The sequence below is a fragment of the Bos mutus genome, chromosome 5 (genome assembly GCF_027580195.1).
Source record: "Bos mutus isolate GX-2022 chromosome 5, NWIPB_WYAK_1.1, whole genome shotgun sequence".
Taxonomy (NCBI): Eukaryota; Metazoa; Chordata; class Mammalia; order Artiodactyla; family Bovidae; genus Bos; species Bos mutus.
In genome coordinates, this window is record NC_091621.1 from 32,523,385 (window position 1) to 32,549,828 (window position 26,444).

Sequence of the window (26,444 nt, forward strand, 5' to 3'; positions counted from 1 at the left end):
GTAAAAATTTCATTCACTTTTGGTTGTGCTGGGTCTTTGACCTGTGCAGGCCTCCTCTAGTTCAGGTGGTGGGGTGGTGGGGCTACTCTTCATTGTGATGCATGCACTTCTCATTGCAGTGGCTTCTCTAGTTGTGAAGCACAGGACTTAGGCATAGGGACTTCAGTAGCTGTGGCTTGGGGGCTCTAGAGCATGTGCTTAGTAACTGTTTATTTGCCCCATGGCATAATGGAATCTTCCCAGACCAGGATCAAACACATGTCCCCTGCATTGGCAGGCAGATTCTTATCCACTGTAATAACAGGGAAGTCTTAAAGAAATTTTTATGTTCACTCAAAATTATCCAAATTACTTTATTCTCCCTACACTTTTAGCAAAATTTTGTACATAGTAAGTCAAGTCTACAGAGTTTCAGGCAGTTCTTAATGATCTCCTTTAGCAAGATAGGTTATATGTGTGTTTGCAGGTATGCAGCAATGCATTTGTTCTGACTGCATAGACAACATTCAAAAAAGACAGATTTTTTTTTACCCTAAGGCTAAAAGAAAATATTAATTCTACTGAAAAATGTGTTTAAATTTGAAACACATATATCTCATACTAGAAAGTATTATGAATTTGAACCGATATTTTGCTTCTGTGTGTGTGAAAAGAAAGTAACAATAATAAAAAGGAAGTCATTATTTTTCTTTTAATTTCATTGGTTCTCTGTCATTGTCAAGCAAGAAGGTAATCATTGTCCAGAGTAATGAGGCAACAGATATCTGTGGAAAAAGAGCATTAGGCCACGATCCAGGCAAATAAATCAAATTAGACCTGAAGAAATAGAGCAGAAGACTGAGCAGGCACAATGAGATGATGTGAGCTCTAAAATGATGGTTCTAAACCAGGAACAATTTTTATTCCCAGGGAAATTTAGTCATATTTGCAGGCATTTTTGGTTGTCACAGCTGAGAGGAGGTGGTGTATTATTGGTGTCTAGCACAGGTGTGGCTAAACGTCCCAGAATGATGAGGACAATCCACAACAGAAAATTATCTCCACCAGACTGTCCATGGGTCAAAGTTGAGAAATGCTGTTCTCAAGGGAGATTTAAAAAAAAAAAAAGAAGACCATAAAAGGACTGAAAAGTCTTAAGCATGGTATGTTGGAAACAAGGAGAAGTTATATTATTTTGAACAGATGACAGTGCTGAAGACAAAGTAATGATAAGATATATAAAGATACATGAATCATTTTTCAAAATAGACTGAATGTATTTTGTGAATTGAAGACTCTGAAATTCTGATGAATGGTGGCAGAAAGAAATATGTAAAAATTCCCCTGACTTGGTTCTATGACCTACAAACAACTCAAAATGTCAGTTACCTCTGCCCAAATTGTTTCTCTACTAACATTAATTAATTGGAAAAGAGAACTCTATCATACCTCATCCTGTATGAATTTTCTCAAACTCCCTTTCACTACACTAAAAAGCCTACTTATACCATGTTTTCCATTTTCCCCCAGTAAACATGGAGGGAGGTAGGTTCCTATGCTCACTAGATGTATCTATACTTAGGCTGGCTTTTTCTGTATCATCACGCTTCCAGGGTAGAGATCATGCCAACTACAGTTATTCTCTAACAGACAGTTCCACAGTCTAGTCTTTAGGAACCATTTGTTGAAGATCATGCTCGGTTCAGTTCATTTGCTCAGTTGTGTCCAACTCTTTGCAATCCCTAGGACTGCAGCACGCCTGGCTTCCCTGTCCATCACCAACTCCCAGAACTTCATCTCATGTCCATTGAGTTGATGATGCCATCCAACCATCTCATCCTTTGTTGTCCCCTTCTCCTCCTGCCTTCAATCTTTCCCAGTATCAGGGACTTTTCTAATGAGTCATTTCTTCACATCAGGTGGCCAAAGTATTGGAGCTTCAGCTTCAGCATCAGTCCTTCCAATGAATAATCAGGACTGATTTCCTTTAGGATTGACTGGTTTGATCTCCTTGCAGTCCAGAGGACTCTCAAGAGTCTTCTCTAACACCACAGTTCAAAAGCATCAATTCTTCGGCACTCAGCTTTCTCATATCCATACATAACTACTGGAAAAACCATAGCTTTGACTAGACAGACCTTTGTTGGCAAAGTAATAAATAGAACTAAGCATATATGGCTGCAAGTCTTTATTCTTCAGAAATGCATTGGCTTGGAAAAATTTCCAAAAATTCATTCAAAATTAAAGTCCAATTTGTTTTACGTAAAACTCCTTGCATACTTAACAATCATTGGAGTAATTATTCTGGTTCTTTATGCTTGCAAAATATAGTGTGTATATAGAAATACATATATAAAATAAAAGGGAAAATAAGCATAAATTTTTGGTGTCTTAGGAATTTTATTTTATAATTTCATGTTGTTGATTTTGATGTTTTATTTATTATATCACACTAGAAATATACTATTTTGTCATTAGCTATCATATTCCCCCAAAATATAACATTTTTAAAATCTAGTTTTTGAAAACAGAACATTATCTAAAAGTCTAGAGTTCTGTTGTGGTTTTGCCCTTGACAAATTATATGACCTTCAGCAAAGCAGTCACTCTGAGCCTCAGGCTTCTCATCTGTCATATGAGGAAGTTGGGCCACAGCAGAAATTTTGAAAAACAGCAACAGAAGGCTTTTAGCAGTAGAATTCTTATCCCAAAGAAAAGTTAAATTTAAATTAGAACTCAAATAAATATTCAAGGTGAAGTTAAAATTACTCTGACTGAAGAAATTGTATGCACAATTTCTGAGAATCTGTGAGGATTTCACAGTTGTAGGAACCCAAAGACCTAACTGTAGGGTCTCTCACATCTTCCTATCCCAAAACACATCTTGTTCTGATCCCTTCTTTCTACCAAGCAATCCATGAAGGTTTTGGAACTCTGAGGCTAGTGGAAATCAATTCAAAAACCATACAAATTAAGTGTTCAAGGTTTTCTTTCAACTCTAAAATAGGGGTGCTAAACCTAAGGCTTTCAAGGTTTTGGCCATCATTTAAAATGCTTAGTAGACATTTCCTTCCTTGTGAATTTTAATTTAAAATGATCCAATTGATCAAAATTGAACACTTTAGCCATCAGAATAGCCAAATTTAGGGATAGTCAGTGTTCCATTGATCCTATAAGTACTGGGCAACATCTTAGTAGTTGTCCTACATGATTTCCCTAATATATTTAAGTGTGTCTATTTGTTATGACAATCATAAATTTTTTGTAAGCCCTATATTTTCAAGTTTTTTTTTTAACATTCAAACAAATTTAGAGCTGGTACATTACTTAAAATAACACTAACTTGAATAGGTTAATTATGCCATGTGTGAAAATGATTTTGTGATTAAGATAATAGCCTTACTTTTTTGGAGATTCAATTTAATGTTTTAAGAAATGAATTATAGTATCATAATTTATTTTTTAAGGGTTCAACACTAGATAGATACATAACTTGATACATAGATAAAAGCAAATATGGCAAGAAATTTGTAATTGTTGAATCTAATTGGTTAGTATATGGGTGGCCATGGTACTATTCTATTTTCTTATGCTTTAGTGTTTAGGTTAAAATTTAAATAAAAAAGAAAATAATAACATGTTGTATTTTTCCTGTTGTGAGAAAATATCCACTTTTACCTACTAAACTGTGAACCTAAATTCAAATGTTTGATCCATGAAGTACTGCTTTGGCAGCAGCCTAACTTGGTGAAAATAGGTTAATTATTGAGCCTTCTTTGTTGTTGTTGTCTGGTCATTAAGTTGTGTCCAAATCTTTTGTGACTCCACGGACTGTAGCCCACCAGGGCTACATTCTCTGTACATGGGATTTCCCAGGCAAGAATACCAGAATAGGTTGCCATTTCCTTCTCCAGGGGATCTTCCCAACCCAGGGAATGAACCTGGGTCTTCTGCTCGGCAGGCAGATTCTTTACCACTGAGCCGCCTGGGAAGCCTTCTACAAGTAGCTTAAATTAAAATCTCAAATCCCTTATCCATAAAATAGAAAGATTAACTATATCTCCCTGAACATTATACAAAAAATAAGAAAATATATTTAAAGTAGCAAGCCCATTGCCAAGCATCTAGCGTAGTGTGTGTGTGCTCAGTCATGTCTGACTCTTTGTGACCCTATGGACTGTAGACCACCGGGCTCCTCTGTCCATGGGAGTCTCCAGGCAAGGACAGTGGAGTGGGTTGTCATTTCCTCCTCCAGGGGAACTTCCTGGCCTGGGGAATGAACCCGAGTTTCCTGCATCTCCTGCATTGGCAGGCAGATTCTTTACCACTAAGCCAAGCATCTAAAGAGCCTTTAATAAATAAGTTAGATCAAATATTAATAGTTCACAGTAGCAATAGCAATGGCAGTAGCAATAGTAGAAGTTGTGCTAGCATTCTTAATAGTGGTGTTAGTGGCAGCAGAAGTAGTATCCTATTCACAGCAACAGTGGTAGCAGTAGTAGTGGTTGTAGTAAGAGTAGTGTTGTGTCCTCATCTCTAAAATAAAGTGAAGAATAGCACCTCTCTCCTAGGGTAGTGGTTGTAAATGAATTTTCACATGCAAAGTATTTGTATTAGCCTCTGGCACCTATAAAACCCTTACTAAATATTTGTTGTTGTGTTGATGATGGTGATGTTAAAGTTTGCAGTTGCATCTGACGAATTTGCTGCAGTTATCCTTTTTTTAACCTAGCAAGCCAAAAGTAAAAAAGAAAAATATTTTTCATAGATATAGCATGTTTTATACATATTTATTAATTTTCCTTATAGGTTTCTAAAATATTCTCTTTAAAGGCTCTGCTTTTGTCCAACCTTCTATATTTGTCTCTTCATTCTGAACTTCAATGTAACAAAATAGATATTTCTATAGAGACATTATGAGTTCTAAGCTTTATTCAGACCTTGTATATACATACCATTTAGCATATTTCTTTGTTCATTATGGTTAATTGAATTTGTTAATACAACTTAGTAATTCAGATTCATTTATACTACAGGAATGATTTTTCAAAGTTAGTTCATGGGAGAAGGGGAAGGAAGGAATGGGCATTTATATTTTGAAAGTCTTTTGACTTAAATTTGGGAAATTTCTCAGTGGTAAACCACATATACACTTTGGAACATCCCTGAGCTGTGCTATCACAATTTCCAGTATGTGATTCAACCCTCCTCATATGAAGGGAAGCATTTTGTAATTCAGCCAAGCAGCGGTTTGTAGTGAAAATATAGAGAGCATTCGTATCTAATTTGCGGCTAGAATGTGCTGAGATCCATGATCTTTACTTGCTTCGTAAGCGTTCTGTCAACCACTGAGAACCTCAACTTCTCCTGAGGTATGGAAAGCGCTAGCATCATTTATAAAAGCTTCAGCAAAGCTTTTGTACATACACAACTCGATTGGAAGTGATATAGTATATTTTTTCTTTGCTTTCCTTTTGAGGTGTTTCAACACCACACCTTCACCAAAAATAGACCAAATGAGAATAAATGTTAAAGTACCTTATTATTGTTTTATGTGAGTAAACCTATCATTAGCTGCTGCTGCTGCTGCTGCTAAGTCGCTTCAGTCCTCTCTGACTCTGTGCGACCTCATAGACGGCAGCCCACCAGGCTCCCCTGTCCCTGGGATTCTCCAGGCAAGAACACTGGAGTGGGTTGCCATTTCCTTCTCCAATGCATGAAAGTGAAAAGTGAAAGTGAAGTCACTGGATCATGTCCGACTCTTCGCAACCCCATGGACTGCAGCCTACCAGGCCGCTCTGTCCATGGGATTTTCCAGGCAAGAGTACTGGAGTGGGGTGCCATTGCCTTCTCCATATCATTAGCTACCCAAGTCCTAATGTTTAAAACAGGGCTGACATTTAAAGTGAGTTTAGCATTAAACTTTTAGAATAGTTTAATTAAAAGTTTTTAAGGAGTTAATTCTGAAGATTCAGTAAGTATAACTTTAATATGATATGTTAAGACATAAAATAGTTTGTATTTTTCATTGCATGTGAAAAGTATAAAAAAAATGACCACATTATTCCTCTCAGAATTAAGTAAGTGAATATAAAGAAGCAATATGCTTCAAACTGAGATTTTGGGAGGAAATTATAGCAATTTCATTAAAAGAAGATTATTAGGTATATAGCATTCAAGTATTTTACAAAGAGTAGTTATGGTTCCACAATTTTTTAAGATTATTTTTGCCCTCATTTTTTTATTATAAGGTTGAATTTTAAAAAAAATTAATTTCTGAAGTGTTTTATTTTTAATTCCAATCTAATCACATAGCTCATTGAAATAGCCAGAGTTTAACAACAGGATTATCTTTCATTAGATGCATGAAGCAACCAAAGTAGTGAGTTCACATAATAAAAGCATATAATAGAGCTAAGTGCTTTTCACTTCATGCAAACATTATTCTTTCTAAAATATAGCTATTATCTTGTGTCATAATAGTGTTAAACTGTTTTATTTAATATCTTTTCATTACTGAATATTTAGTGTCAAAATTCAGTCTATTAAGGATGTAAAAGTACATTAGTCTGTTTTATAAATATATAGTGATTGATTATTTTTATTTTACTATAGTTACTTTACATTATTTTTTCTCACTAGAATTTTCTTGAAAAATATGTGCCAGTTAGTCTCTATGATGGCTCAAGAAAAACTCTTCTATTATTACCTTCCCTATATACACAATTTTACTCTGTATTTACTTCAAATATTTCTAAAAAGAGTTATAAATAATAAAATAATATTTATTTACTTCCTCTCTTAGATGAATTCTACTTAGTAGGAATATGAGGAGTTGGTTATGAGGAATTGGCCAACTACAAAGTTAGGCAAGTTCCCAAGACAATCTTCAGTTCTGAAACCAACTACAAGTTCCAAGAGTTGCCAAAACCACCCTCAACTTTGATTTTCTAGAAGTCCCTGAAAGCTATTATGCTTATGATGATAATTTATTACCTGAATGCTGCTGCTACTGTTTAGTCACTAAGTTGTGTCCGACTCTTTGCTACCCCGTGGAATAACATGCAGATTAAAATCAGCCAAGGGAAGAAGTGCATGGGGTGGAGTCCAGAAGATGTACCAAACACAGAGCTTCCCTTGTTCTCTCCCCTTGGAGTCAAGATGTGTTACTGTATCACTTTGGTGTGCGGCAGTATGCACAGAGTATTGCCAACCAGGGAGTCTTTCTTGAGTTTTGATGTCCAGAGATTTAGTTGGGGCTTAATCATATCGGCATTGATTGATTGCCCAAATATAATAGTTAATCTCAATCTCTAGGTTGATGATTACTACATGACTCAAAGCTGCTACTTGGAGAAGGAAATGGCAACCCATTCCAGTGTTCTTGCCTGGAAAAATCCCATGGACAGAGGAGCCTGGTAGGCTGCAGTCCGTGGGGTTGCTAAGAGTCGGACACCACTGAGCGACTTCACTTTCACTTTTCACTTTCATGCATTGAGAAGGAAATGGCAACCCACTCCAGTGATCTTGCCTGGAGACTCCCAGGGACGGGGGAGCCTGGTGGGCTGCCATCTATAGGGTTGCACAGAGTCAGACAGGACTGAATCGACTTAGCAGCAGCAGCAGCAGCAGCAGCAGCAAAGCTGCTACTAGAAGTCACAATATTCATCTTTTGGGCATGGCCAGCCCCTACTCTAAAACTACACAGTTGCAGCTAATGGCCACCCTAAATCGCATGATTAGAATTGTTTAGTATGACCCAAGATAACCAGGCAGAGAAAGATACTAAAGATTACCTTCCAGAAGCTGAGGGAAAGGCAAACCTCTCTTTGTAAATTTGTGATTTGCATTACAAATTTGGCCTCTGTAAAGGCTTTTTTTTTTTTTTTTGGTAGGCTTAATTCTTTACAACAGATATTGTCGTTGTTGTGTAATTGTTAAGTTGAGTCTGACTCTTTAGACCCCATGTACTAAAGCCTGCAAGGCTCCTCTGTCCACCAGATTTTCCAGGCAAGAATAATGGAATGGGTTGCCATTTCCTTCTCCAGGGGATCTTCCAAACTCAGGAATTGAACCCATGTCTCCTACAATATAGGCAAATTCTTTATCACTGTGCCACCAGGGAAGCCCCTACCACAGATACAGGTGGTTGTAAAACTTAGAGGTGTCCATTTTCTTATATGTCAACTGCATTCTTTCCTCTATAAATTTACATATTATTCCTAAAATGTTTATATTTACTCATGAAATTAGTTTTCAAATAATTTGAAATATAATATTAACTGACAGTTGATCTCATGAATATGACAGCAACAGTTGTTCTTAATTCAGGTATTTTATCTGATAATATGATCATTATCTTACCTGAAAAATCACAAGAAATTACTAAAAGAATTTATCAAAAACATTGTAGATAATAACTCTTTTAATTCATTTATTCCATATTTATTGGCTGAATTCCTCTTGTATGTCAGATATCACAATATGTAATTTGTATATAATAATAAATAAGTCCTAAATTCTTTCTCAAAGAATTACAATCTAGTAGAAGAAATTAAAAGCTAAACAATTAGAGTAGAAAGGAATAGTTACAATGAAAATATACAAGGGACAACTCCATAACTGGGACTTTGGATTCCAGAGGAGAAAGGAGCAGCTAACAACTAGAAGCTAACCAAGTGATAGAAGTGGGAAATGAGAGAATCCAGGCAATGGAAACAATATGTAAACAAAGGTCTGCAGAAAAGAGAACACATAGTAAAGTGTAAGTTACTGGGGTACAGGAAGTGGGAAAGGAAGTAGCAAGAATGTGTTTCATCCTGACACCAAAATAAGTCTCATCATGTGCTTACAAAATGCTGCAATTGTGATAGACTATATGAATTTCCTATTCTAATTCTGCTTGTAGCTAAAAAGTAAGTACATATTATCTCAAGATTTGATGTCAGGAGTCTTAATAAGCATGTCGACTTGTCCATTCAGATGATGTACTTTTGGTCTTATGTTCCTGGCACTGCTGTGCTGGTGCTAGAGATACAGCACATGCAGCTGTATGTGAGTAACACAGGGATACAAAGCTGAATAAAATAGGGAAGGTTTTTCCTTCAGGGAAACCAACTTTAATCATATAATTGTATAAATATTTTACTGAAATGAGATATATAATTTCACATTAAGTAAATTGTGCTATGGCAAAACATAACAACAGAAAGTAGAAAGACTGCCTTAGGGAAATGACTTGAACTGAATCTGGTCAGGGACGGTAAATGTTATTTCGGTGAAGGTGGGGAGAGGGTAGGATATAAGGGGACCAAATCCAGGAGAGGAAACACTTTGGAGAACAAGGGATAAGAGATAACAAGATACATTAAGCCTTAAAAAGGGAATGTTCTGGAAAGCAGAGTGTAAGTGAAATGGTGGCACTTGGTGAGCTGGAATATTGGACAGAATTTAGAGAATGGATCCAGGTTGACCATCATACCACTTACAGCTTTTATTCCAAGAAGGGGAATATTTTTAAAGGTTTTTGTTTGTTTTTATAGAAAGGGATGCTTTGATCATATTTGCATTTTTAAAAGGTCACTGTGGGTGCCAAATGGAGAAGAGAATAAATAGGAACTGGGTGGAGGTCATGACCAAATAGGATATAGTAGTTCAGTGACCCACTCCAGTGTTCTTGCCTGGAGAATCCCAAGTATGGGGGAGGTTGGCGGGCTTCTGTCTATGGGGTCACACAGAGTTGGACACGACTGAAGTGACTTAGCAGCAGCAGCAGCAGCAGCAGTTCAGTGACGGATATTGGTAGCTTGGACAAAGGCAGAGGAATGGTGATGAAGAGAAAGGGATAAATCCAATAATTCATATGATGGAATTGAAACTGAAGAAGAGAAAGGGTTGAGAGTTTTCTCAAAATTTCTGGAAAATGTGCTGTCACAGATGACAAGAAAAGTTGAGTTTTGGGGGACAGAAGGTCAAATGCTATCAGAAATCATGCAAAATGAGTTTAAGAAGCAGGAACCAGCTTGAAATGGATCGAGGAGTAAGGTAAATAAATGGCAAAAGCTAAAAACAGAAAGTCGGGTTTTGATAATTAGGTATGGTCAGGATGCAAGCAATCATACAGGAATTAAGTAGCTCAACATAAAGAAAGAAGAATAGTTGATTGTTTCTAGAGGAAACAAGAAAGAGCAGTCAGAGGTAAGATATGGGACTGGGAACAAACGCCAACAAGATGGCAGGGAACTGGGAGAAGTAAAGGTCACTGAGAAATCCTCAATTAAAGTATGACCTATAGGACTTTTAAGAATAGAAATATGTATTGGATGATAATTGCTCTACTTTGTGGGATACAACCAATTCCTTGAACTTCAACTCTCCTGTAAACCTACTTTACTAGGGGAAGCATTGTGTTAGTAGGTTTCAAGGCAAAATAGAGAAAGGGTTGGTCCAAGGCTCCTTAATATAGCAAAAAAAAAATAAATGGACAAGAGAACAGAGGGAAAGAAATCCCCTACCTTAGGACTGCACAGAAATCTTGAAATCTGAATTTTTACCCAATTTAGACCTCAAGGGGCAGGAAGATCTACAACTAACATGAAATTGTATTATCTGTAGCTGTGTTTTTACTGAAACTGGCTAAGAGCAAGGAATAAGGTGTGTGGCCACTGACCAGATATTTATATGAAGTTAGCAGTATTCTGTTACAATCAATTGAATCAATCTGTTCTGATTATAACTAAATTCTTAATTAATCTTATTAATCAAGCAAGGATTGCAACCCAAATACTTTCTAAGACCAGCAGGAAATTTAATATGTAAAGGGCCCACTGGCAGAACCAATGGTGAAGCAGAGCATTCATTTTACATACAGTCATTAAATAATCAGAATTTAAAATTTGCAAGTATGTCGTATAAAAGAAACAATGCCTTCATGAAAAACTGACTTAACCATTAGTTTTTCATCCTTTTATCTATCTGGATATCTATGATCGCAATAGTAAATCAATATTTTTGATTCGCTAGAAAACCAAATGTCTGTTTAAAAATTGAATTTTCTGTATTTGTCTTTTAAGAGGATATTTGGAGATAATGAGTATGGACTATGTTATGCTCCTCCTAACCAAACAAACAAAGTAACTATAGTTAAATTACTTGGATGCTCTGTCTAACTTTTGTCTTTAATAAAATGTACAAATTAGGACTCATCTCATAGAACTGTCCACAGAAGAGAATGGAATGAGAAAAGCTGTACAGAGGAGACTTTTGATAAATATTAGCTATTTTTAGAAATTGCATTGAAATGGTACCTTGTCATTCACAAGCAAAATTCCTTTAAGCCTTTCTCAAAAAATATGTTAAACACTATTCTAAGCACTGGGCATAGAGCAGTGAACGAGACAAAAATCCTTCCCCACATGGAGCTTATATTTTGGCCCAAATGGAACATGTTAGTAGAATTGTCCATTTTAACATTTTCTACACACGTTCATTATCATTGTAAAATGAACGGTGACACATCTTGAAATTAATAATTCTTCGTAGCCAAAGAGCATGTATGTATCCTCATTGATATTCAACATCAATATCAAGTTTCATCCTGTGGGTTTTCTCAAAAGGACCTCTGATTATAAGAATAATGGGATGCTAAAGACATTAGAGCTAAAATGGACCTTAAGTCATTCACTCTATTTTTCGCTTCAGATACTGAAGACCAGAAGTTTAAGTAACATAAGAACACACTGTCAGTACATCCAAAAGAGATGCCTTTTAATGAAAATGGTTGCATTTTGTTAGGGGAAAATGTACCTCTCATATGCTAAATACCACTTAATTGGTGAAAAAGTTACTGATTTGAATGACTGCTGTTTTTGCCGACAGCTGGATTCCAATGGGGAGCTGCTCATCCGAAATGCCCAGTTGAAACACGCTGGGAGGTACACGTGCACAGCTCAGACAATTGTAGACAATTCTTCAGCCTCTGCTGACCTTGTTGTGCGAGGTAAGAGTTTCGACATTTTAGAATCATAAAACCAAAGCTATTTGACTTGCATAAATATGTATAATTTTCTGGTAACTCTGGTACAAATTCTTATATATTTAGAGTCTCAATCTTTGAGAACAGCTCTTCACCCATGCCTAAGACTGATTTATGCCAGACAAGTAGTAAACAAAACTGATTTTGTTTGTTTTACTAACTACATATCTTCTAGAAACTTATACCACATACCTCCTACTAAACGTTTGTGCTTTTAAACCTAGTACTTACCAGAAGTTCTCAGTTTCTGCTAATACTTCTCGTGTTTGAACAGCATGTTTCCTTTTTTAATCTTTTATGGAAAAAAAAATATACTGATGACGTTTATTTATAACCTTAATTGTTTTTTTAATTAATTTATTTATTTTAATTGGAGGTTAATTACTTTACAATATTGTAGTGGGTTTTGCTGTACATTGACATGAATCAGCCATGGGTGTAAATGTGTCCCCCCTCCTGAACCCTCTTCCCACCTCCCTCCCCATCCCATCCCTCAGGGTCCTGCCAGTGCACCATCCCTGAGCACCCTGTCTCATGCATTGAACCTGGGCTGTTTCACATATGATAATATACATGTTTCAATACTACCCTCTCAAATCATCCCACCCTCTCCTTCTCCCACAGAGTCCAAAAGACTGTTCTTTACATCTGTGACTCTTTTGCTGTCTCTCATATAGGGTCATCATTATCATCTTTCTAAATTCCATATATATATGCATTAGTATACTATATTGGTGTTTTTCTTCAGACTTACTTCACTCTGTATAATATATAACCTCAATTGTTAACACATTTGCCACTATCATCTTAGAATAAAAAATGATTTTACAGGTATCATGTTTCTATTTGTTGCTGATTTTCAAACCTGTGCTTTTGTTCTTATAAATGATTGAGAATGTGCTTGGATATATGCTTATTGAAAATCCCACCACTTTGCTACTGATCTCTGCTGTATAGCTATGAGGCCAGCTCAAAACCTGCCTCACTTTACTTAAAATCATTCATCTGCTCTTCACACTGTCTAAAGAATGAAGACCATTCCTTTTAGCTAAGCACCTGAGAAGTTCCATACTGTGTGGTGACCTAGGCCTGTTTAGCTTTAATCTCTCACCATTCCTGCTGACCAACTAGTCCACAGAAATATCCTAAGATTTTTACCTCTGTTCCTTGGTTCACAACATTCCTTCCACATCCTGTTTTCATTGCTTGTTGCCCAAGTCTTATCCATCCTTTAAGGTGAGGTGAAAGTTGCTCAGTCTAGTCTGACTCTTTGCGACCCCATGGACTATACAGTCCATGAAATTCTCCAGGACAGAATACTGGAGTGAGTAGCCTTTCCCTTCTCCAGGGGATCTTCCCAACCCAGGGATTGAACCCAGGTCTCCCACATTGCAGGCAGATTCTTTACCAGCTGAGCCACAAGGGAAGCCCTCCATCCTTCAAAGATTAGCTCAAAAGTACAAAACTCATAAGTCATTTTTTGATGTCCTAAATATTAACCCTCTTTTCTAAACTCGGTAACAATAACTATTTTGTTGAATGAGTTTTATAGCAATTTGTGCATATGAGTTATCTCCTCTACTAAGTTGTGAAATTCACATAAGTGTTTTTATTATTAATAATATTTAGTGAGATGCAGAATTCTATTTCATAACTTCATAGTTCTCTTTTCCCTCTGTCTCAATAGCATGTTAACATTTTTATTTTTCCACACTTTACGTACTAAAATATTTATTGACCATGATCCAACCAGTCCATTCTGAAGGAGATCAGCCCTGGGATTTCTTTGGAAGGAATGATGCTAAAGCTGAAACTCCAGTACTTTGGCCACCTCATGCGAAGAGTTGACTCATTGGAAAAGACTCTGATGCTGGGAGGGATTGGGGGCAAGAGGAGAAGGGGACGACAGAGGATGAGATGGCTGGATGGCATCACTGACTCGATGGACCTGAGTCTCAGTGAACTCCGGGAGTTGGTGATGGACAGGGAGGCCTAGTGTGCTGCAATTCATGGGGTCGCAAAGAGTTGGACACAACTGAGCTACTGATCTGATCTGATTGTACTTTTCATCAGTTTTTGCATAATCAGATAAATTATTAGTAACTGAGATGATACACATGGTTTTTAATATTACCCATACTAAATCCAGATCAAAAATATAATTTCAGTCAATCTCATATATGTCCTGCATTTTCCTCTAGAGCAAAGGTAGTATGGAGTCCCCCAGTCTCACTGAGCAAATATTGAAAACACTTATTCCAGTTAAATATATTCTTCTTTAGAGTATTAGAAGTCTAGCTGAAATTTCTTTATCCAAATAAACCTAGGTATTTATTACACACAACCCTCATTGAAAATTAATTAAACTCCAAGGCTACAAAATGTTAAATTCAATAAAGTTCCTATAGTTTCAATATTTCCATTTTGTTTTCTTGGACATCTGTCTGAGAGTTATCTGGGAGAGGAATTATTCACTGTTTTTACTAGTCAGACAACTTGCTGCTAAGCTGCTTCCAAGGATAGCCTATGTTTTCATTTAATTGACTTTGTTTGCATGTTAAATGATTATTATTAGCATTGCAATAAGTGTGCTAAGTCACTTCCCCTGTGTCCAACTCTTTACGACCCTATGGACTGCAGCCTGCCACTGCACTGCAGACTGCACCCTGTCCATGGGATTCTCCAGGCAAGAATACTGGAGTGGGTTGCTGGGTTCTCCTCCAGGGATTCTTCCTGACCCAGGGATGGAACTTATGTCTCTTACGTCTCTTGAAATTGGCCGGCAAGTTCTTTACCACTAGCACCACCTGGGAAGCCCTATCACAATAGGGGTTATATTATAATATATGTACATCAGTGTCTTCATATAACTTAGATGTTGTTGTTGTTTAGTCACTAAGTCATGCCATACTCTTTGCAGCCCCATGGATGGTAGCCCACCAGGCCCCTCTGTCCATGGGATTTCCCAGACAAAAATACTAGAGTGGGTTGCCATTTCCTTCTCCAAGGCATCTTTCTAACCCGGAGATCAAACCCCTGTCTCCTGAACTGACAGGCGTATTCTTTATAGATGAGCCATCAAAATTGCAGTAAACTCCTGGAATGCTGAGGGAAGAATAAGTTTTGCAGATATAGTTGAAGAATATTAATAATCTTGACCACTCACACTAAGTAATTAATAATCATCATAGTGTGTATTTTTTATAAAAGTAAAAACCAGTATAAAAATGTATAGCAGTTATTATGTGAAAATATAAGTTTTTACTTCTAAAGCCTTTTAGTTCTAAGAAAAATAACATAAAACAATGGAAACTGAGTTCCTGCACTATAACAGAATGTTAAAAAAACTATAGCCTGGTGGGTTACAGTCCATGGGTTGCAAAGAGTCAGACACAACTGAGCGACCAAGCACAGCACAGCACAGATAAAAAGAATTGCTTCAGTTCAGTTCATTCACTCAGTCGTGTCCGACTCTATGCGACCCCATGAATCGAAGCATGCCAGGCCTCCCTGTCCATCACCAACTCCCAGAGTTCACTCAGACTCACACCCATTGAGTCAGCGATGCCATCTAGCCATCTCATCCTCTGTTGTCCCCTTCTCCTCCTGCCCCCAATCCCTCCCAGCATCAGCGTCTTTTGCAATGAATCAACTTTTCCCATGAGGTGGCCAAAGTACTGGAGTTTCAGCTTTAGCATCATTCCTTCCAAAGAACACCCAGGGCTGATCTCCTTTAGAATGGACTGGTTGGATCTCCTTGCAGTCCAAGGGATTCTCAAGAGTCTTCTCCAACACCACATTTCAAAAGCATCAATTCTTCGGCACTCAGCTTTCTTCACAGTCTTAGCATTGATAAAAGACAGTCTTAGCGTTGATAAGGGAGAAGGCAATGGTACCCCACTCCGGTACTCTTGCTTGGAAAATCCCATGGACAGAGGAGCCTGGTGGGCTGCAGTCCATGGGGTCGCTGGGGGTCCGACACGACTGAGCGACTTCACTTTCACTTTTCACTTTCATGCATTGGAGAAGGAAATGGCAATCCACTCCAGTATTCTTGCCTGGAGAATCCCAGGGACAGGGGAGCCTGGTAGGCTGCCATCTATGGGGTCGCACAGAGTAGGACATGACTGAAGCGACTTAGCAGCGGCAGCAGCAGCATAATCATTCTCCAAATTTCATTATTAATAAGATATTCATTTTGCATCAATAAAAATTTGAAATTCAAATAGTCAGATGCATTTCTGCATAGCTTTTGTCAAAAATATATATAAAGTAAACCTTCAGATATGATTTATATATTTATATCATGGAATATAGAATTAAAGTTTTCCTTATTTCTTAAAATAATGATGAGTAATGACATAGTATGACTTTAGTAATATTGTTTACCCACCTCATTATGTTTTTTTATTTAGTCTAGGAAATCATAACCTGGAATCCAGTGATAGGCTTCAAGTGGCCTATGGATCTCCTGAAGTTAAATGGAAAATTCAATGAGTATCTAGATTGTCCTGGGAAGAGAATTTATCACTTTCATTAAATTTCCACAGCCAGCAAAGACCCAAAAGGCCACTTTTAGCTAAAAGACCAAGGAATTTAATCTATTATTCTTTTTACCTCATCTAGACCAAGATTCTCAAAAAAAGAAAACCTAAGGGATTATTTTTCACCTCATGCTAATAAAAAACTAATGAATTTTATGTAGTGAGGTCTAATAGCACATTTAGATTATAAATTGCTTTCAATCAGTTTTCTTTCAAATTTTCAAGAATATATCTGTCTATAAATATATTAACCATGCTATATATTAGACAATATATAAGAGCTTGCTAAATCTGAGGTAAATTAATGCCCAACGGCTTAGATGGTAAAGAATCTGCCAGCAATGCAGGAGACCCTGGTTTGATCCCTTGGTCAGGAAGATCCCTTGGAGAAGGGACTGACTACCCACTCCAGCATTTTGCCTGAGGAATTCCATGGACAGAAGAGCCTGGTGGGCTACAGTCCATGGGGTCTCTGAGTTGGACACAACCAAGTGACTAATGCACACACACAGTGCTAATTCACACTCAGATATCAGTGATCTGAACTGACGTTTCTAAAATTATGAGAATATCAGTGCTGTGAGAGGGACAGTGAACAGATTAGAGGGGAAACTAATTTCCTCTTATGATCACTGAGAAAAAAAATTTGACAATATATCCATCATAGTACACATACACTATTATGCCTTATCAGAGGGCTTAAACAAAAGTAGAAATATTCAGGGATAATTTGGAAAATGTGGATCTTTTAGCTTATGTTCTCTTGCAGTAAATTAATACATAGTGAAAATTTTGTATCCCCCTTATATTCTATGTGTGTGTGTGTGTGTGTGTGTGTGTGTGTGTATTTGCCAGTTTGGATGGGTGGTTGTGCAGGTAAAGCCTGATGAAAATTTGAATAAGAGTGAAAAATGTATTGTAAGCTTGTGCCTTTCATCATCATTTTTAAATTGAGTTTAGAATGGAGGCAGTGAATTAGTTAAATATGAATGTTTCTAAATATAAAACTGAAATTAAATATAGAAAAACACATAGCTGAAGGAAAATGTAACATTAGATCTGCTTTTGTAGGACTTTTTTACCCAGAGGTAACTCACTTCCCCACTTATCCATTTAAGGTTTGTTAGAACTGAGAAATAAAGAAGACAATAGCAATTGTTGTCAACTGAAAACAATATAGAAAATGGCCCAATAATCGAATATAAGCCATTGTCATTCTGTAGCAGTCATAAGTGTTTACATGTAAAAACCTGTAGAACTTCAATTGCTTTACCCACTAGTTAAGTCCACAGATGCTCAAGGAAAAGAGACCATAAAAGTGACACACATTGCCTATTTCTCCAGTTATACAAGCAATTTCAAGTTATGAGGTAGTACTGGCCATGTAATTTTCACCTTTGATGTCCAAAACTGCATTTTATACTAGTTCTATCCTTTCAGTTTGGAAATATTTCTCTTAGTATTTCTATAGTGTTGACATTATTCTTGTAAAAGCAACCTTTATTTAAACAATGTTGTCCTGAAAGCCCAATATATAGAATTCAAGCTGCCCTGACTGAAAGAAATGAAAACTTTTTTTTTTTTTGGCAAAGTGTTCATTCACTGTTCTAAAAACTCACTAGAAACACAAAACATTTTAGATAAGTCAGTAAACATTCTTCATCAGAGCCCAGGCAAATGTAAAGGAATACCATCTCTGAAATAGCATTCAACACAGCCTTTTAGGATTCCAACAAATTTAGATAAATCAAATACTGAACTATGTCAAAAATGACAAGCCATAAAAATGAATCAGGGAGAATTAAAAACAAAACAATAAAGTCTAGAGTCCATCAGAGACTCTCATCATCAGAATAAGAATAAAAATAATCATGCTTAAATCTTTAGACAAATAAGAGAGAAAATGATAAAAATGAGTTGGAAATAAGATACTATGAAATGAAGCAGTTTGGGGGAAAAAAGAACTACAAACAATAAACAATCATTGGAAATTTAAAATAAATCATTGGATGGGTTAAATAACAATTACAGACAAATTAAGAAAAGATTAGGGACAGCGTTCATAGCAGTTTTCTTCATGATAGTCCAACACTGGAAACAAATACTCTTAAACATAAGAGCGGTTAAACAAACTGTAATATACTAGTACTGTGGACTACTATTCAGAAATAAGAATAATAATCTAGTGATGTGTGCCATTTGGCTATATCTCAAATGAATGCTGCATGGAAAGCAGCCAATTTGCATACTCTATGACTCCATTTATTTAGCATTTTTGAAATGAAAATTATAGAGATGGAGACTAGATTATCAGTTGTTATGACTTAAAGAGATTAGAAGAAGGGGAGTAGTTGTAGCCATAAAAATGTAGTGCAGGGAATCCTTATAATCAGATTGTTCTGTATCTTAACTCTGGTCATGGTCACTGAAGTCTACACATGTGATAAAACTAAAAGTTTCTTAGAAATAAGCAAGCACACAGACACACAAACTAGTGAAATCTGTACTACAAGTTTGATGGATAGTATCAATGTCAGTTTTCTGGTTGTGCTAATATATTTAGTTAGGCAAACTGCTGTGGTGAGTAAATGAATGAAGGATATTCAGGACCTTCCTTCATTAATAGTCACAATTGCATGTGAATCTATAATTTCTCCAAAAATTTTTAACAAAAAAAATCAATAAACATAAAACACACTGAAAATATAAAGAAAATATGTACATGTTTTCTCTTTTTTCAAAAATAGCATAATATTACTAGGAAGCGTAGATTACGGCATACCCAGAAGTAATGTTTGAACAAGTGGCAGCTACTAAACTGCCTTCTGAGGAAGTTGATCCAAGCCTGGGAAGGACTGAGTTGGGCTGCAGCTTTGGCACCAGGGTTGAATTACCAAAGGCAGTAGAGGAGAATGTGTTGCCTGCATCTTTACCCAGAACCCTCCTCCACTCTTTTCCCCTATGCATTACTGTATTCTTTTCAAATAAGTATTGGATGTATTTTTAAAGAATGTCATTATGGAGGGCATCAAATTATACCATTCCAGAGTAGCCAAATGTTTAAACCTGGCCTGAGTTGGCAAGTCTCTTTTTTTAATAAAACTACACAATGCTCATGATGAAGTGGTCTTTAAATGGTTTTCAGAAATTATTGTTCTAGAGAATTCATGGAAAATGGTTTGAAAGTCGTTTTGTTTATCGAATAGATAAAGACATTTGAAATGTGTTTCAGAAAGATAATAAGATCCTCTTTTCCTCCAGTTTATCCTGTGCAAACCAAATAGAAGTCTCAACAAATAACTGAAAAAACACTTATGAATATTTGGCTAGAAGTCAAGGAAGGGAGCTCTGATGTAAGGACAGGAATGTTATGGGAATGGAAGAAGGCAGTTCAGGTGGTGAGAAAAGAGTTAACTCCAGGTGGTTTTCCCTCACCCTTATATAATTTTAGCACACCTGAACTTTAAGCACTAAATCACACCAAGGAAGATAATCAGCTTCAAAAACTCTAAAGTTAATCAAGAACCACTCAATCTATGTATCAACAGTAAGTAAAAAAAAGAGATACAAAATAAGATGAAATATTCCTCAGCTAGAGCTAATATAAAATGATATGATAAAATATAACTAATATAAAAATGAAGATAACTTTTATAAGAGATTGTAATACAATTCTTGGTATTATGACATTTAAAGTAATTTGTAGATAATTTTAGTGAATTATTTTTCTGTTAGAGCACACACTGACCTCAATTTAAAATAATATTGTATTAGTGAAAGAGGCAATTTCAGAATAAAACTTTAAAACACAGGCATGTATGATATAGCCAAGGGGATTTAGAACTCAAACAAATTGTTTAATAGCTAAAAGACCTTTATAGTCTAAAATTATTTTTAGTTCAAAAAACAGCTATTTTTAGGCTTCTTATATAAGAAACCAAATCAAGATGATTGATACAAATTTCCATTTTGTTATTGTTTTTGTAATAAAGGTTGTACTTAATAGGTCCATAAAAGTGTAATTCAGGTTGCTTCATCAAGTGAGTTTTGGTGCACAACAGCCCTGTTGTTTTTAGCAATTAAATATGTTTCTAGAGGACTTAATGCTTTTCAGTTAAAAGAAAAAAGTGTCATTTATAAGGAAAGGTTTCTCAGGATTCATTTGACAGCACTTTGGGGAACATTTATGTAGCTTGCCAAGGTTAAATTCTCTTTTATGAGTGCACTTTTGGACAATATTCAAAAATGGACCATAATATTAGGCCACAAAAGCAAGAAATTAGGCTTTGACATCTGTGTTTTACTACTTTCCATGGCATTTCTGCTGTATTAATAAATATCCTTGGTAGTGCTACCAACTGTTAGCACCCTCCTGACACCTGGCTGAACATAATGTTTGTCACTAAAATTGAAAAAATAGAAAATGCAGTCATGATTATTCTTTTCATATCTGCCCCCCATTTTTATATCTTAAATACCATATTAAACAACATTTCTTAATACAAGGCTGAGATTAAAAAACAAACAAAAGATAAAAAGACTTTGATTCTCCAAAACTTTTAGTTTGAATCTCAATACTAACCTATGCTATGTGAAATTTGGAAATGTTTTGGAAAAAGAATAACTGGAGTTAAAGTGGATAATATAAAACTATGCAAACTATTGAATCCCCAAGTCAAGTTTGTATTTTTATATTAGAAGTTTACATGCATAGTTTTATGTAGATTTTTATTTAGACAAGAATATTATGTGTGTGCGTATTTCTACTTTATTTCTAATGTCAAAATACAGTTGTAGAATGGAAATGAATGTAAGTAAGATGTCATCTTTATTTGATGTAATCCCCTGAAGTTTTTATTACTTGGCCTAATGACACGGTTACCAGATTCTTTCTTAAGGAGGTTATTTTGGTTGATGACTAGCTCACTTTTAAATTCTGTGTTGGTTAAGTTAAGCTAATATGGTCAAATAAATAACCTGATGGAAGCTGGCAATATAATTTTTAGTCTGAATAATACTGCTGTATTTTTAACAATCATAATAGTTGGCTAAGTCTTTTCTACAGAAAATGCCCTTGGGTATTTATTATTTCCAGATGTTTTGTTAGCAGAGTTCACATCCAAAGCATACTCTCTTTGCTATCCAGACAAACTTAATTTTGAACTATTTACTTGGAGACGTTGTTCCAGATTCATTAGTACTGTTTCTTAAAAAAACATGAAATAAACATTTTCTTTGTTTGAGATAAAAGGGCTCTAATGGCCCTGTTATTAGAAAAGCATGCACTAAAATTACATTTTTTTCCCTTCTAACTTCTTCAGAGTAGCTACATGAAATACCTGCATTTATCTTAAAGCTGGAATATACAATTTCAAATCTAGAATTAGTCCTAGAGGTCATCTAGACTGTTCCCATCCCTTTTTACTACAAAATTTAGATTTCAAGAGAGACTTGCCTTGAATTACCCATGTATTTTGTGACAATTATCTTGGAACCTCAATTCAATTTTCTGATAATAGATGTCTTTCAGATAGTAGGAATAAATAAAATCTATAGTTAATTTCTAAAACTTTTGTACCTAAGGTTTTAAAATTTTAATACTTTAATACTCTAAAATGTTCAATAGTTAATTTGGTATAATAGCCAGAAGACTACCAAGTCTGTTGTAGAACTGCTACTACGAAAGTTACTGATTGCAGTTCTGCTCTGCTCACTTTCCCATTATTGTCCAGCACATGCTAATAAATAGTGGTTGGGGTTTTAAACATCAAGGGAAAAATAAAGCCAGAGACATTTATTTTAAAAGGTTGAATTACCTCCTCTTGGGTTATTTAATGTTGTATTTGTATGGTTAACTCAGGAACCTTGGCTATTTGTGAAAGCAGAAGGAAAATGAGACTGCCGTCAAGTTAAAAGTTAGTGGAACTCTTGGTGTTTAATCAGGATTTAGACTTCTGCAGTATCTGGCATAAATATTCACACTGTGTTCAAGAATTCCAATATTCAAATTATTAAATAACCAAATGTGGGTTTATGTTCAAAATTATTATTTAAGCATGGCATGCCTTAATTAATTCAAAAGGACTTTTACATTAATTAATTTAATAACTATAAAATTAGGAAGGACAGATTAAAAAGTTTCATGTGATATACACACAAAGTTAGACAGACATAAAATTATGCATGCACCTTACCACCCTTCACCCACTAACACACTCACTCTTAGTGAAGACATCCAGAAAAGAGATTCACTTATATAGGCAGAAAGATGTGTCCAGATCATCACCGCCAAATCAAAGAGAATAGTTGAGGTAGTTTTTCAAGTATTTGGGTCAGAAAAACACACATTTACCTCAGATTCTTGGATAATTGCCTTTGCTTTCCACTTTGGCCAAGAAAATTTGCCACAGAGACAGACTAAAGATTCCATCTCATCAGTCCTTGTAGGCTGAGACAGGAAAATGGCCCTCCCTGCCCACACTGGTTGGAACAATGACTGACCAGGCGCCATTCAGAGGCATCCTGACCCCAGTTGGCTCTATACCGCAGTAATACATCTATTAATAGTGAAGATTGCCCAGAAATTAAGCTTTCTCATTTCCACTGAGAATCAACTAATTCACAAGCTACTAAGCACCAGTTCTCCGTAACTGTTAAATGCTAAAGCTGAAATGCATATTTGTTTATCATAAATGCAGAATTTAGAAGTAGCTTGATTGTTTCAAAGCTAGAAATTACTAGTAGTTCTATTTATAAAAGCTCTAGTAAAAATAGCAGCTTTCCTAATTACTGCTAAAGTTACAAAGTACAGTAATAATTTGAAATTGTATTTTTAATGTCAAAACAATGTATATTGACATAAATTCAAGGAAATGTTCAATTATATCAATGAAACGTGTAGTTCTTTCAGACTGAGATATGATATTTTAAACTTTAAGATGGATCTTGGAAGTGATTTAGTTTAACCCTTCATTTTACAAATTCAAAAATCAAAAATAACAATATGAGGGTTATAAACTGGTAGATGACACTATGAAGAATGCACTGAATAAATTTAATTACTTTTTTTTTCCTCAATGAAGTACAGTGAGAGAAGTTTCATTGCAGGATTTCTTCTTTTCTTCAGTTAATTGTTCTCTTTGTCTAGTAAGCTAACTGGTCAGGTTTTGGCAAACTGGAGTTTATTCTTTGCTACAGTGGGTTTATATCCAGGGCTCCCTTAAAAAAACAATCAACAAACTTGCTTCTCCTCACTCTGATTCCAGGAGAGAAGGCAGGAAAGCTTTACAGAACTTAATAGCCTGGATCTTGTTAAATAGCCTGGATCTTCATTTCACTGGTCCATAATGATCTTAATATATTAATGTATATTTACCAGAGTAATCCAAATTAAACTGACAATTATGTCAAATTACAAGAGGGGTACAGATAATCAGTGATATACACAAGCCTTTATGAGCGTGAATAAATGGGAATTGGTTCAAATTTTAAAAATTAATTTTAATTTACATTGGCAAAATATATATTTATAGCTCCAGTCTTTATGCTGTGAAAGACACATATTTTAATATAAAATAAAAATATTTGTTATTACATAATTTAATGTATCAGTCAGTTCACTTCAGTTGCTCAGTCGTGTCCGACTCTTTGTGACCCCATGAATTGCAGCATGCCAGGCCTCCCTGTCCATTACCAACTCTCGGAGTTCATTCAAAGTAACGTCCATCGAGTCAGGGATGCCATCCAGCCATCTCATCGTCTGTCATCGCTTTCTCCTCCTGCCCCCAATCCCTCCCAGCATCAGAGTCTTTTCCAATGAGTCAACTCTTTGCATGAGGTGGCCAAAGTACTGGAGTTTCAGCTTTAGCATCATTCCTTCCAAAGAACACCCAGGACTGATCTTTAGAATGGACTGGTTGGATCTCCTTGCAGTCCAAGGGACTCTCAAGAGTCTTCTCCAGCATCACAGTTTAAAAGCATCAATTCCTCGGCCCTCAGCTTTCTTCACAGTCCAACTCTCACATCCATACATGACCACTGGAAAAACCATAGCCTTGACTAGATGGACCTTTGTTGGCAAAGTAACGTCTCTGCTTTTTAATATGCTATCTAGGTTGGTCATAACTTTCCTGCCAAGGAGTAAGCATCTTTTAATTTCATGGCTGCAGTCACCATCTGCAGTGATTTTGGAGACCAAAAAAATAAAGTGTGACACTGTTTCCACTGTTTCCCCAGCTATTTCCCATGAAGTGATGGGACCAGATGCCATGATCTTCGTTTTCTGAATGTTGAGTTTTAAGCCAACTTTTTCACTCTCCTCTTTCACTTTCATCAAGAGGCTTTTGAGTTCCTCTTCACTTTTTGCCATAAGGGTGGTGTCATCTGCATATCTGAGGTGATTGATATTTCTCCTGGCAATCTTGATTCCAGCTTGTGCTTCTTCCAGCCCAGCGTTTCTCATGATGTACTCTGCATATAAGTTAAACAAGCAGGGTGATAATATACAGCCTTGATGTACTCCTTTTCCTATTTGGAACCAGTCTGTTGTTCCATGTCCAGTTCTAACTGTTGCTTCCTGACCTGCATACAGGTTTCTCAAGAGGCAGGTCAGGTGGTCTGGTATTCCCATCTCTTTCAGAATTGTCCACAGTTTATGGTGATCCACACAGTCAAAAGCTTTGGCATAGTCAGTAAAACAGAAATAGATGTTTTTCTGGAACTCTTTTGCTTTTTCCATGATCCAGCGGATGCTGACAATTTGATTTCTGGTTCCTCTGCCTTTTCTAAAACCAGCTTGAACATCAGGAAGTTCACGGTTCACATATTGCTGAAGCCTGGCTTGGAGAATTTTGAGCATTACTTTACTAGCATGTGAGATGAGTGCAATTGTGCGGTAGTTTGAGCATTCTTTGGCATTGCCTTTCTTTGGGATTGGAATGAAAACTGACCTTTTCCAGTCCTGTGGCCACTTGCTGAGTTTTCCAAATTTGCTGGCATATTAAGTGTAGCACTTTCACAGCATTATCTTTTAGGATTTGAGAGAGCTCAACTGGAATTCCATCACCTCCACTAGCTTTGTTCATAGTGATGTTTTCTAAGGCCCACTTGACTTCACATTCCAGGATATCTGGCTCTAGGTGAGTAATCACATCATCATGATTATCTTAGTCCACTTGACTTCACATTCCAGGATGTCTGGCTCTAGGTGAGGGTTCACATCATCATGATTATCTTAGTCGTGAAGATCTGTTTTGTATAGTTCTTCTGTGTATTCTTGCCACCTCTTCTTAATCTCTTCTGCTTCTGTTAGGTCCATACCATTTCTGTCCTTTATCGAGCCCATCTTTGCATGAAATGTTCCCTGGTATCTCTAATTGTATAATATATGACAAATCATATACTATATATAATAACAAAATACATATTGCAAGTATACAGTTATTATATTATTCAAGGATATATAATATTTACTAAAGGTTTATTTTTACCAGGCACTATTTCAAGAGATGGATGGATACTGTTGTTATCTCCATTTTACACATGAGGAAATTGAGTCCCAGAGAGGCTAAGTTACTTGCCTAAGGTTATTCAGCTACTAAGCAAAAAAATAAGATTTGAATATAGGGAGTCCCGCTTCATGTATAATGCCCAGTTCATTGCTGCAAAGCAATTTAATTAAGCACTAATTCAAATATATTCAGAGATAAAGTAATCAATGTGAAAAGTTAAAATGTAGGCCTTTTTTTGATAAAAAATGTTAATTTTATATAAAAGTTACTGATGCAAATTTTGCAATTTTATTTTTGCCCATAATGTATTTATGATAGGTCTGATGACAAAAGAAAGCTATAATATTTTTTTTCCTCTATTAACATTATAAATTATAA

General features: G+C 36.0%; 1 protein-coding gene across 2 annotated transcripts in view; it reads left to right on the forward strand.

Moving 5' to 3' along the window:
- CNTN1 (contactin 1) overlaps window positions 1-26,444 on the forward strand; it is a 430,610-nt gene that overhangs the window by 292,655 nt on the left and 111,511 nt on the right. For both annotated transcript variants that reach the window (XM_005896820.3, XM_005896822.2), the window contains exon 15: window positions 11,857-11,977. In XM_005896820.3, the coding sequence (XP_005896882.1) occupies window positions 11,857-11,977 (121 nt within the window). The remainder of the gene's footprint in view (window positions 1-11,856; window positions 11,978-26,444) is intronic.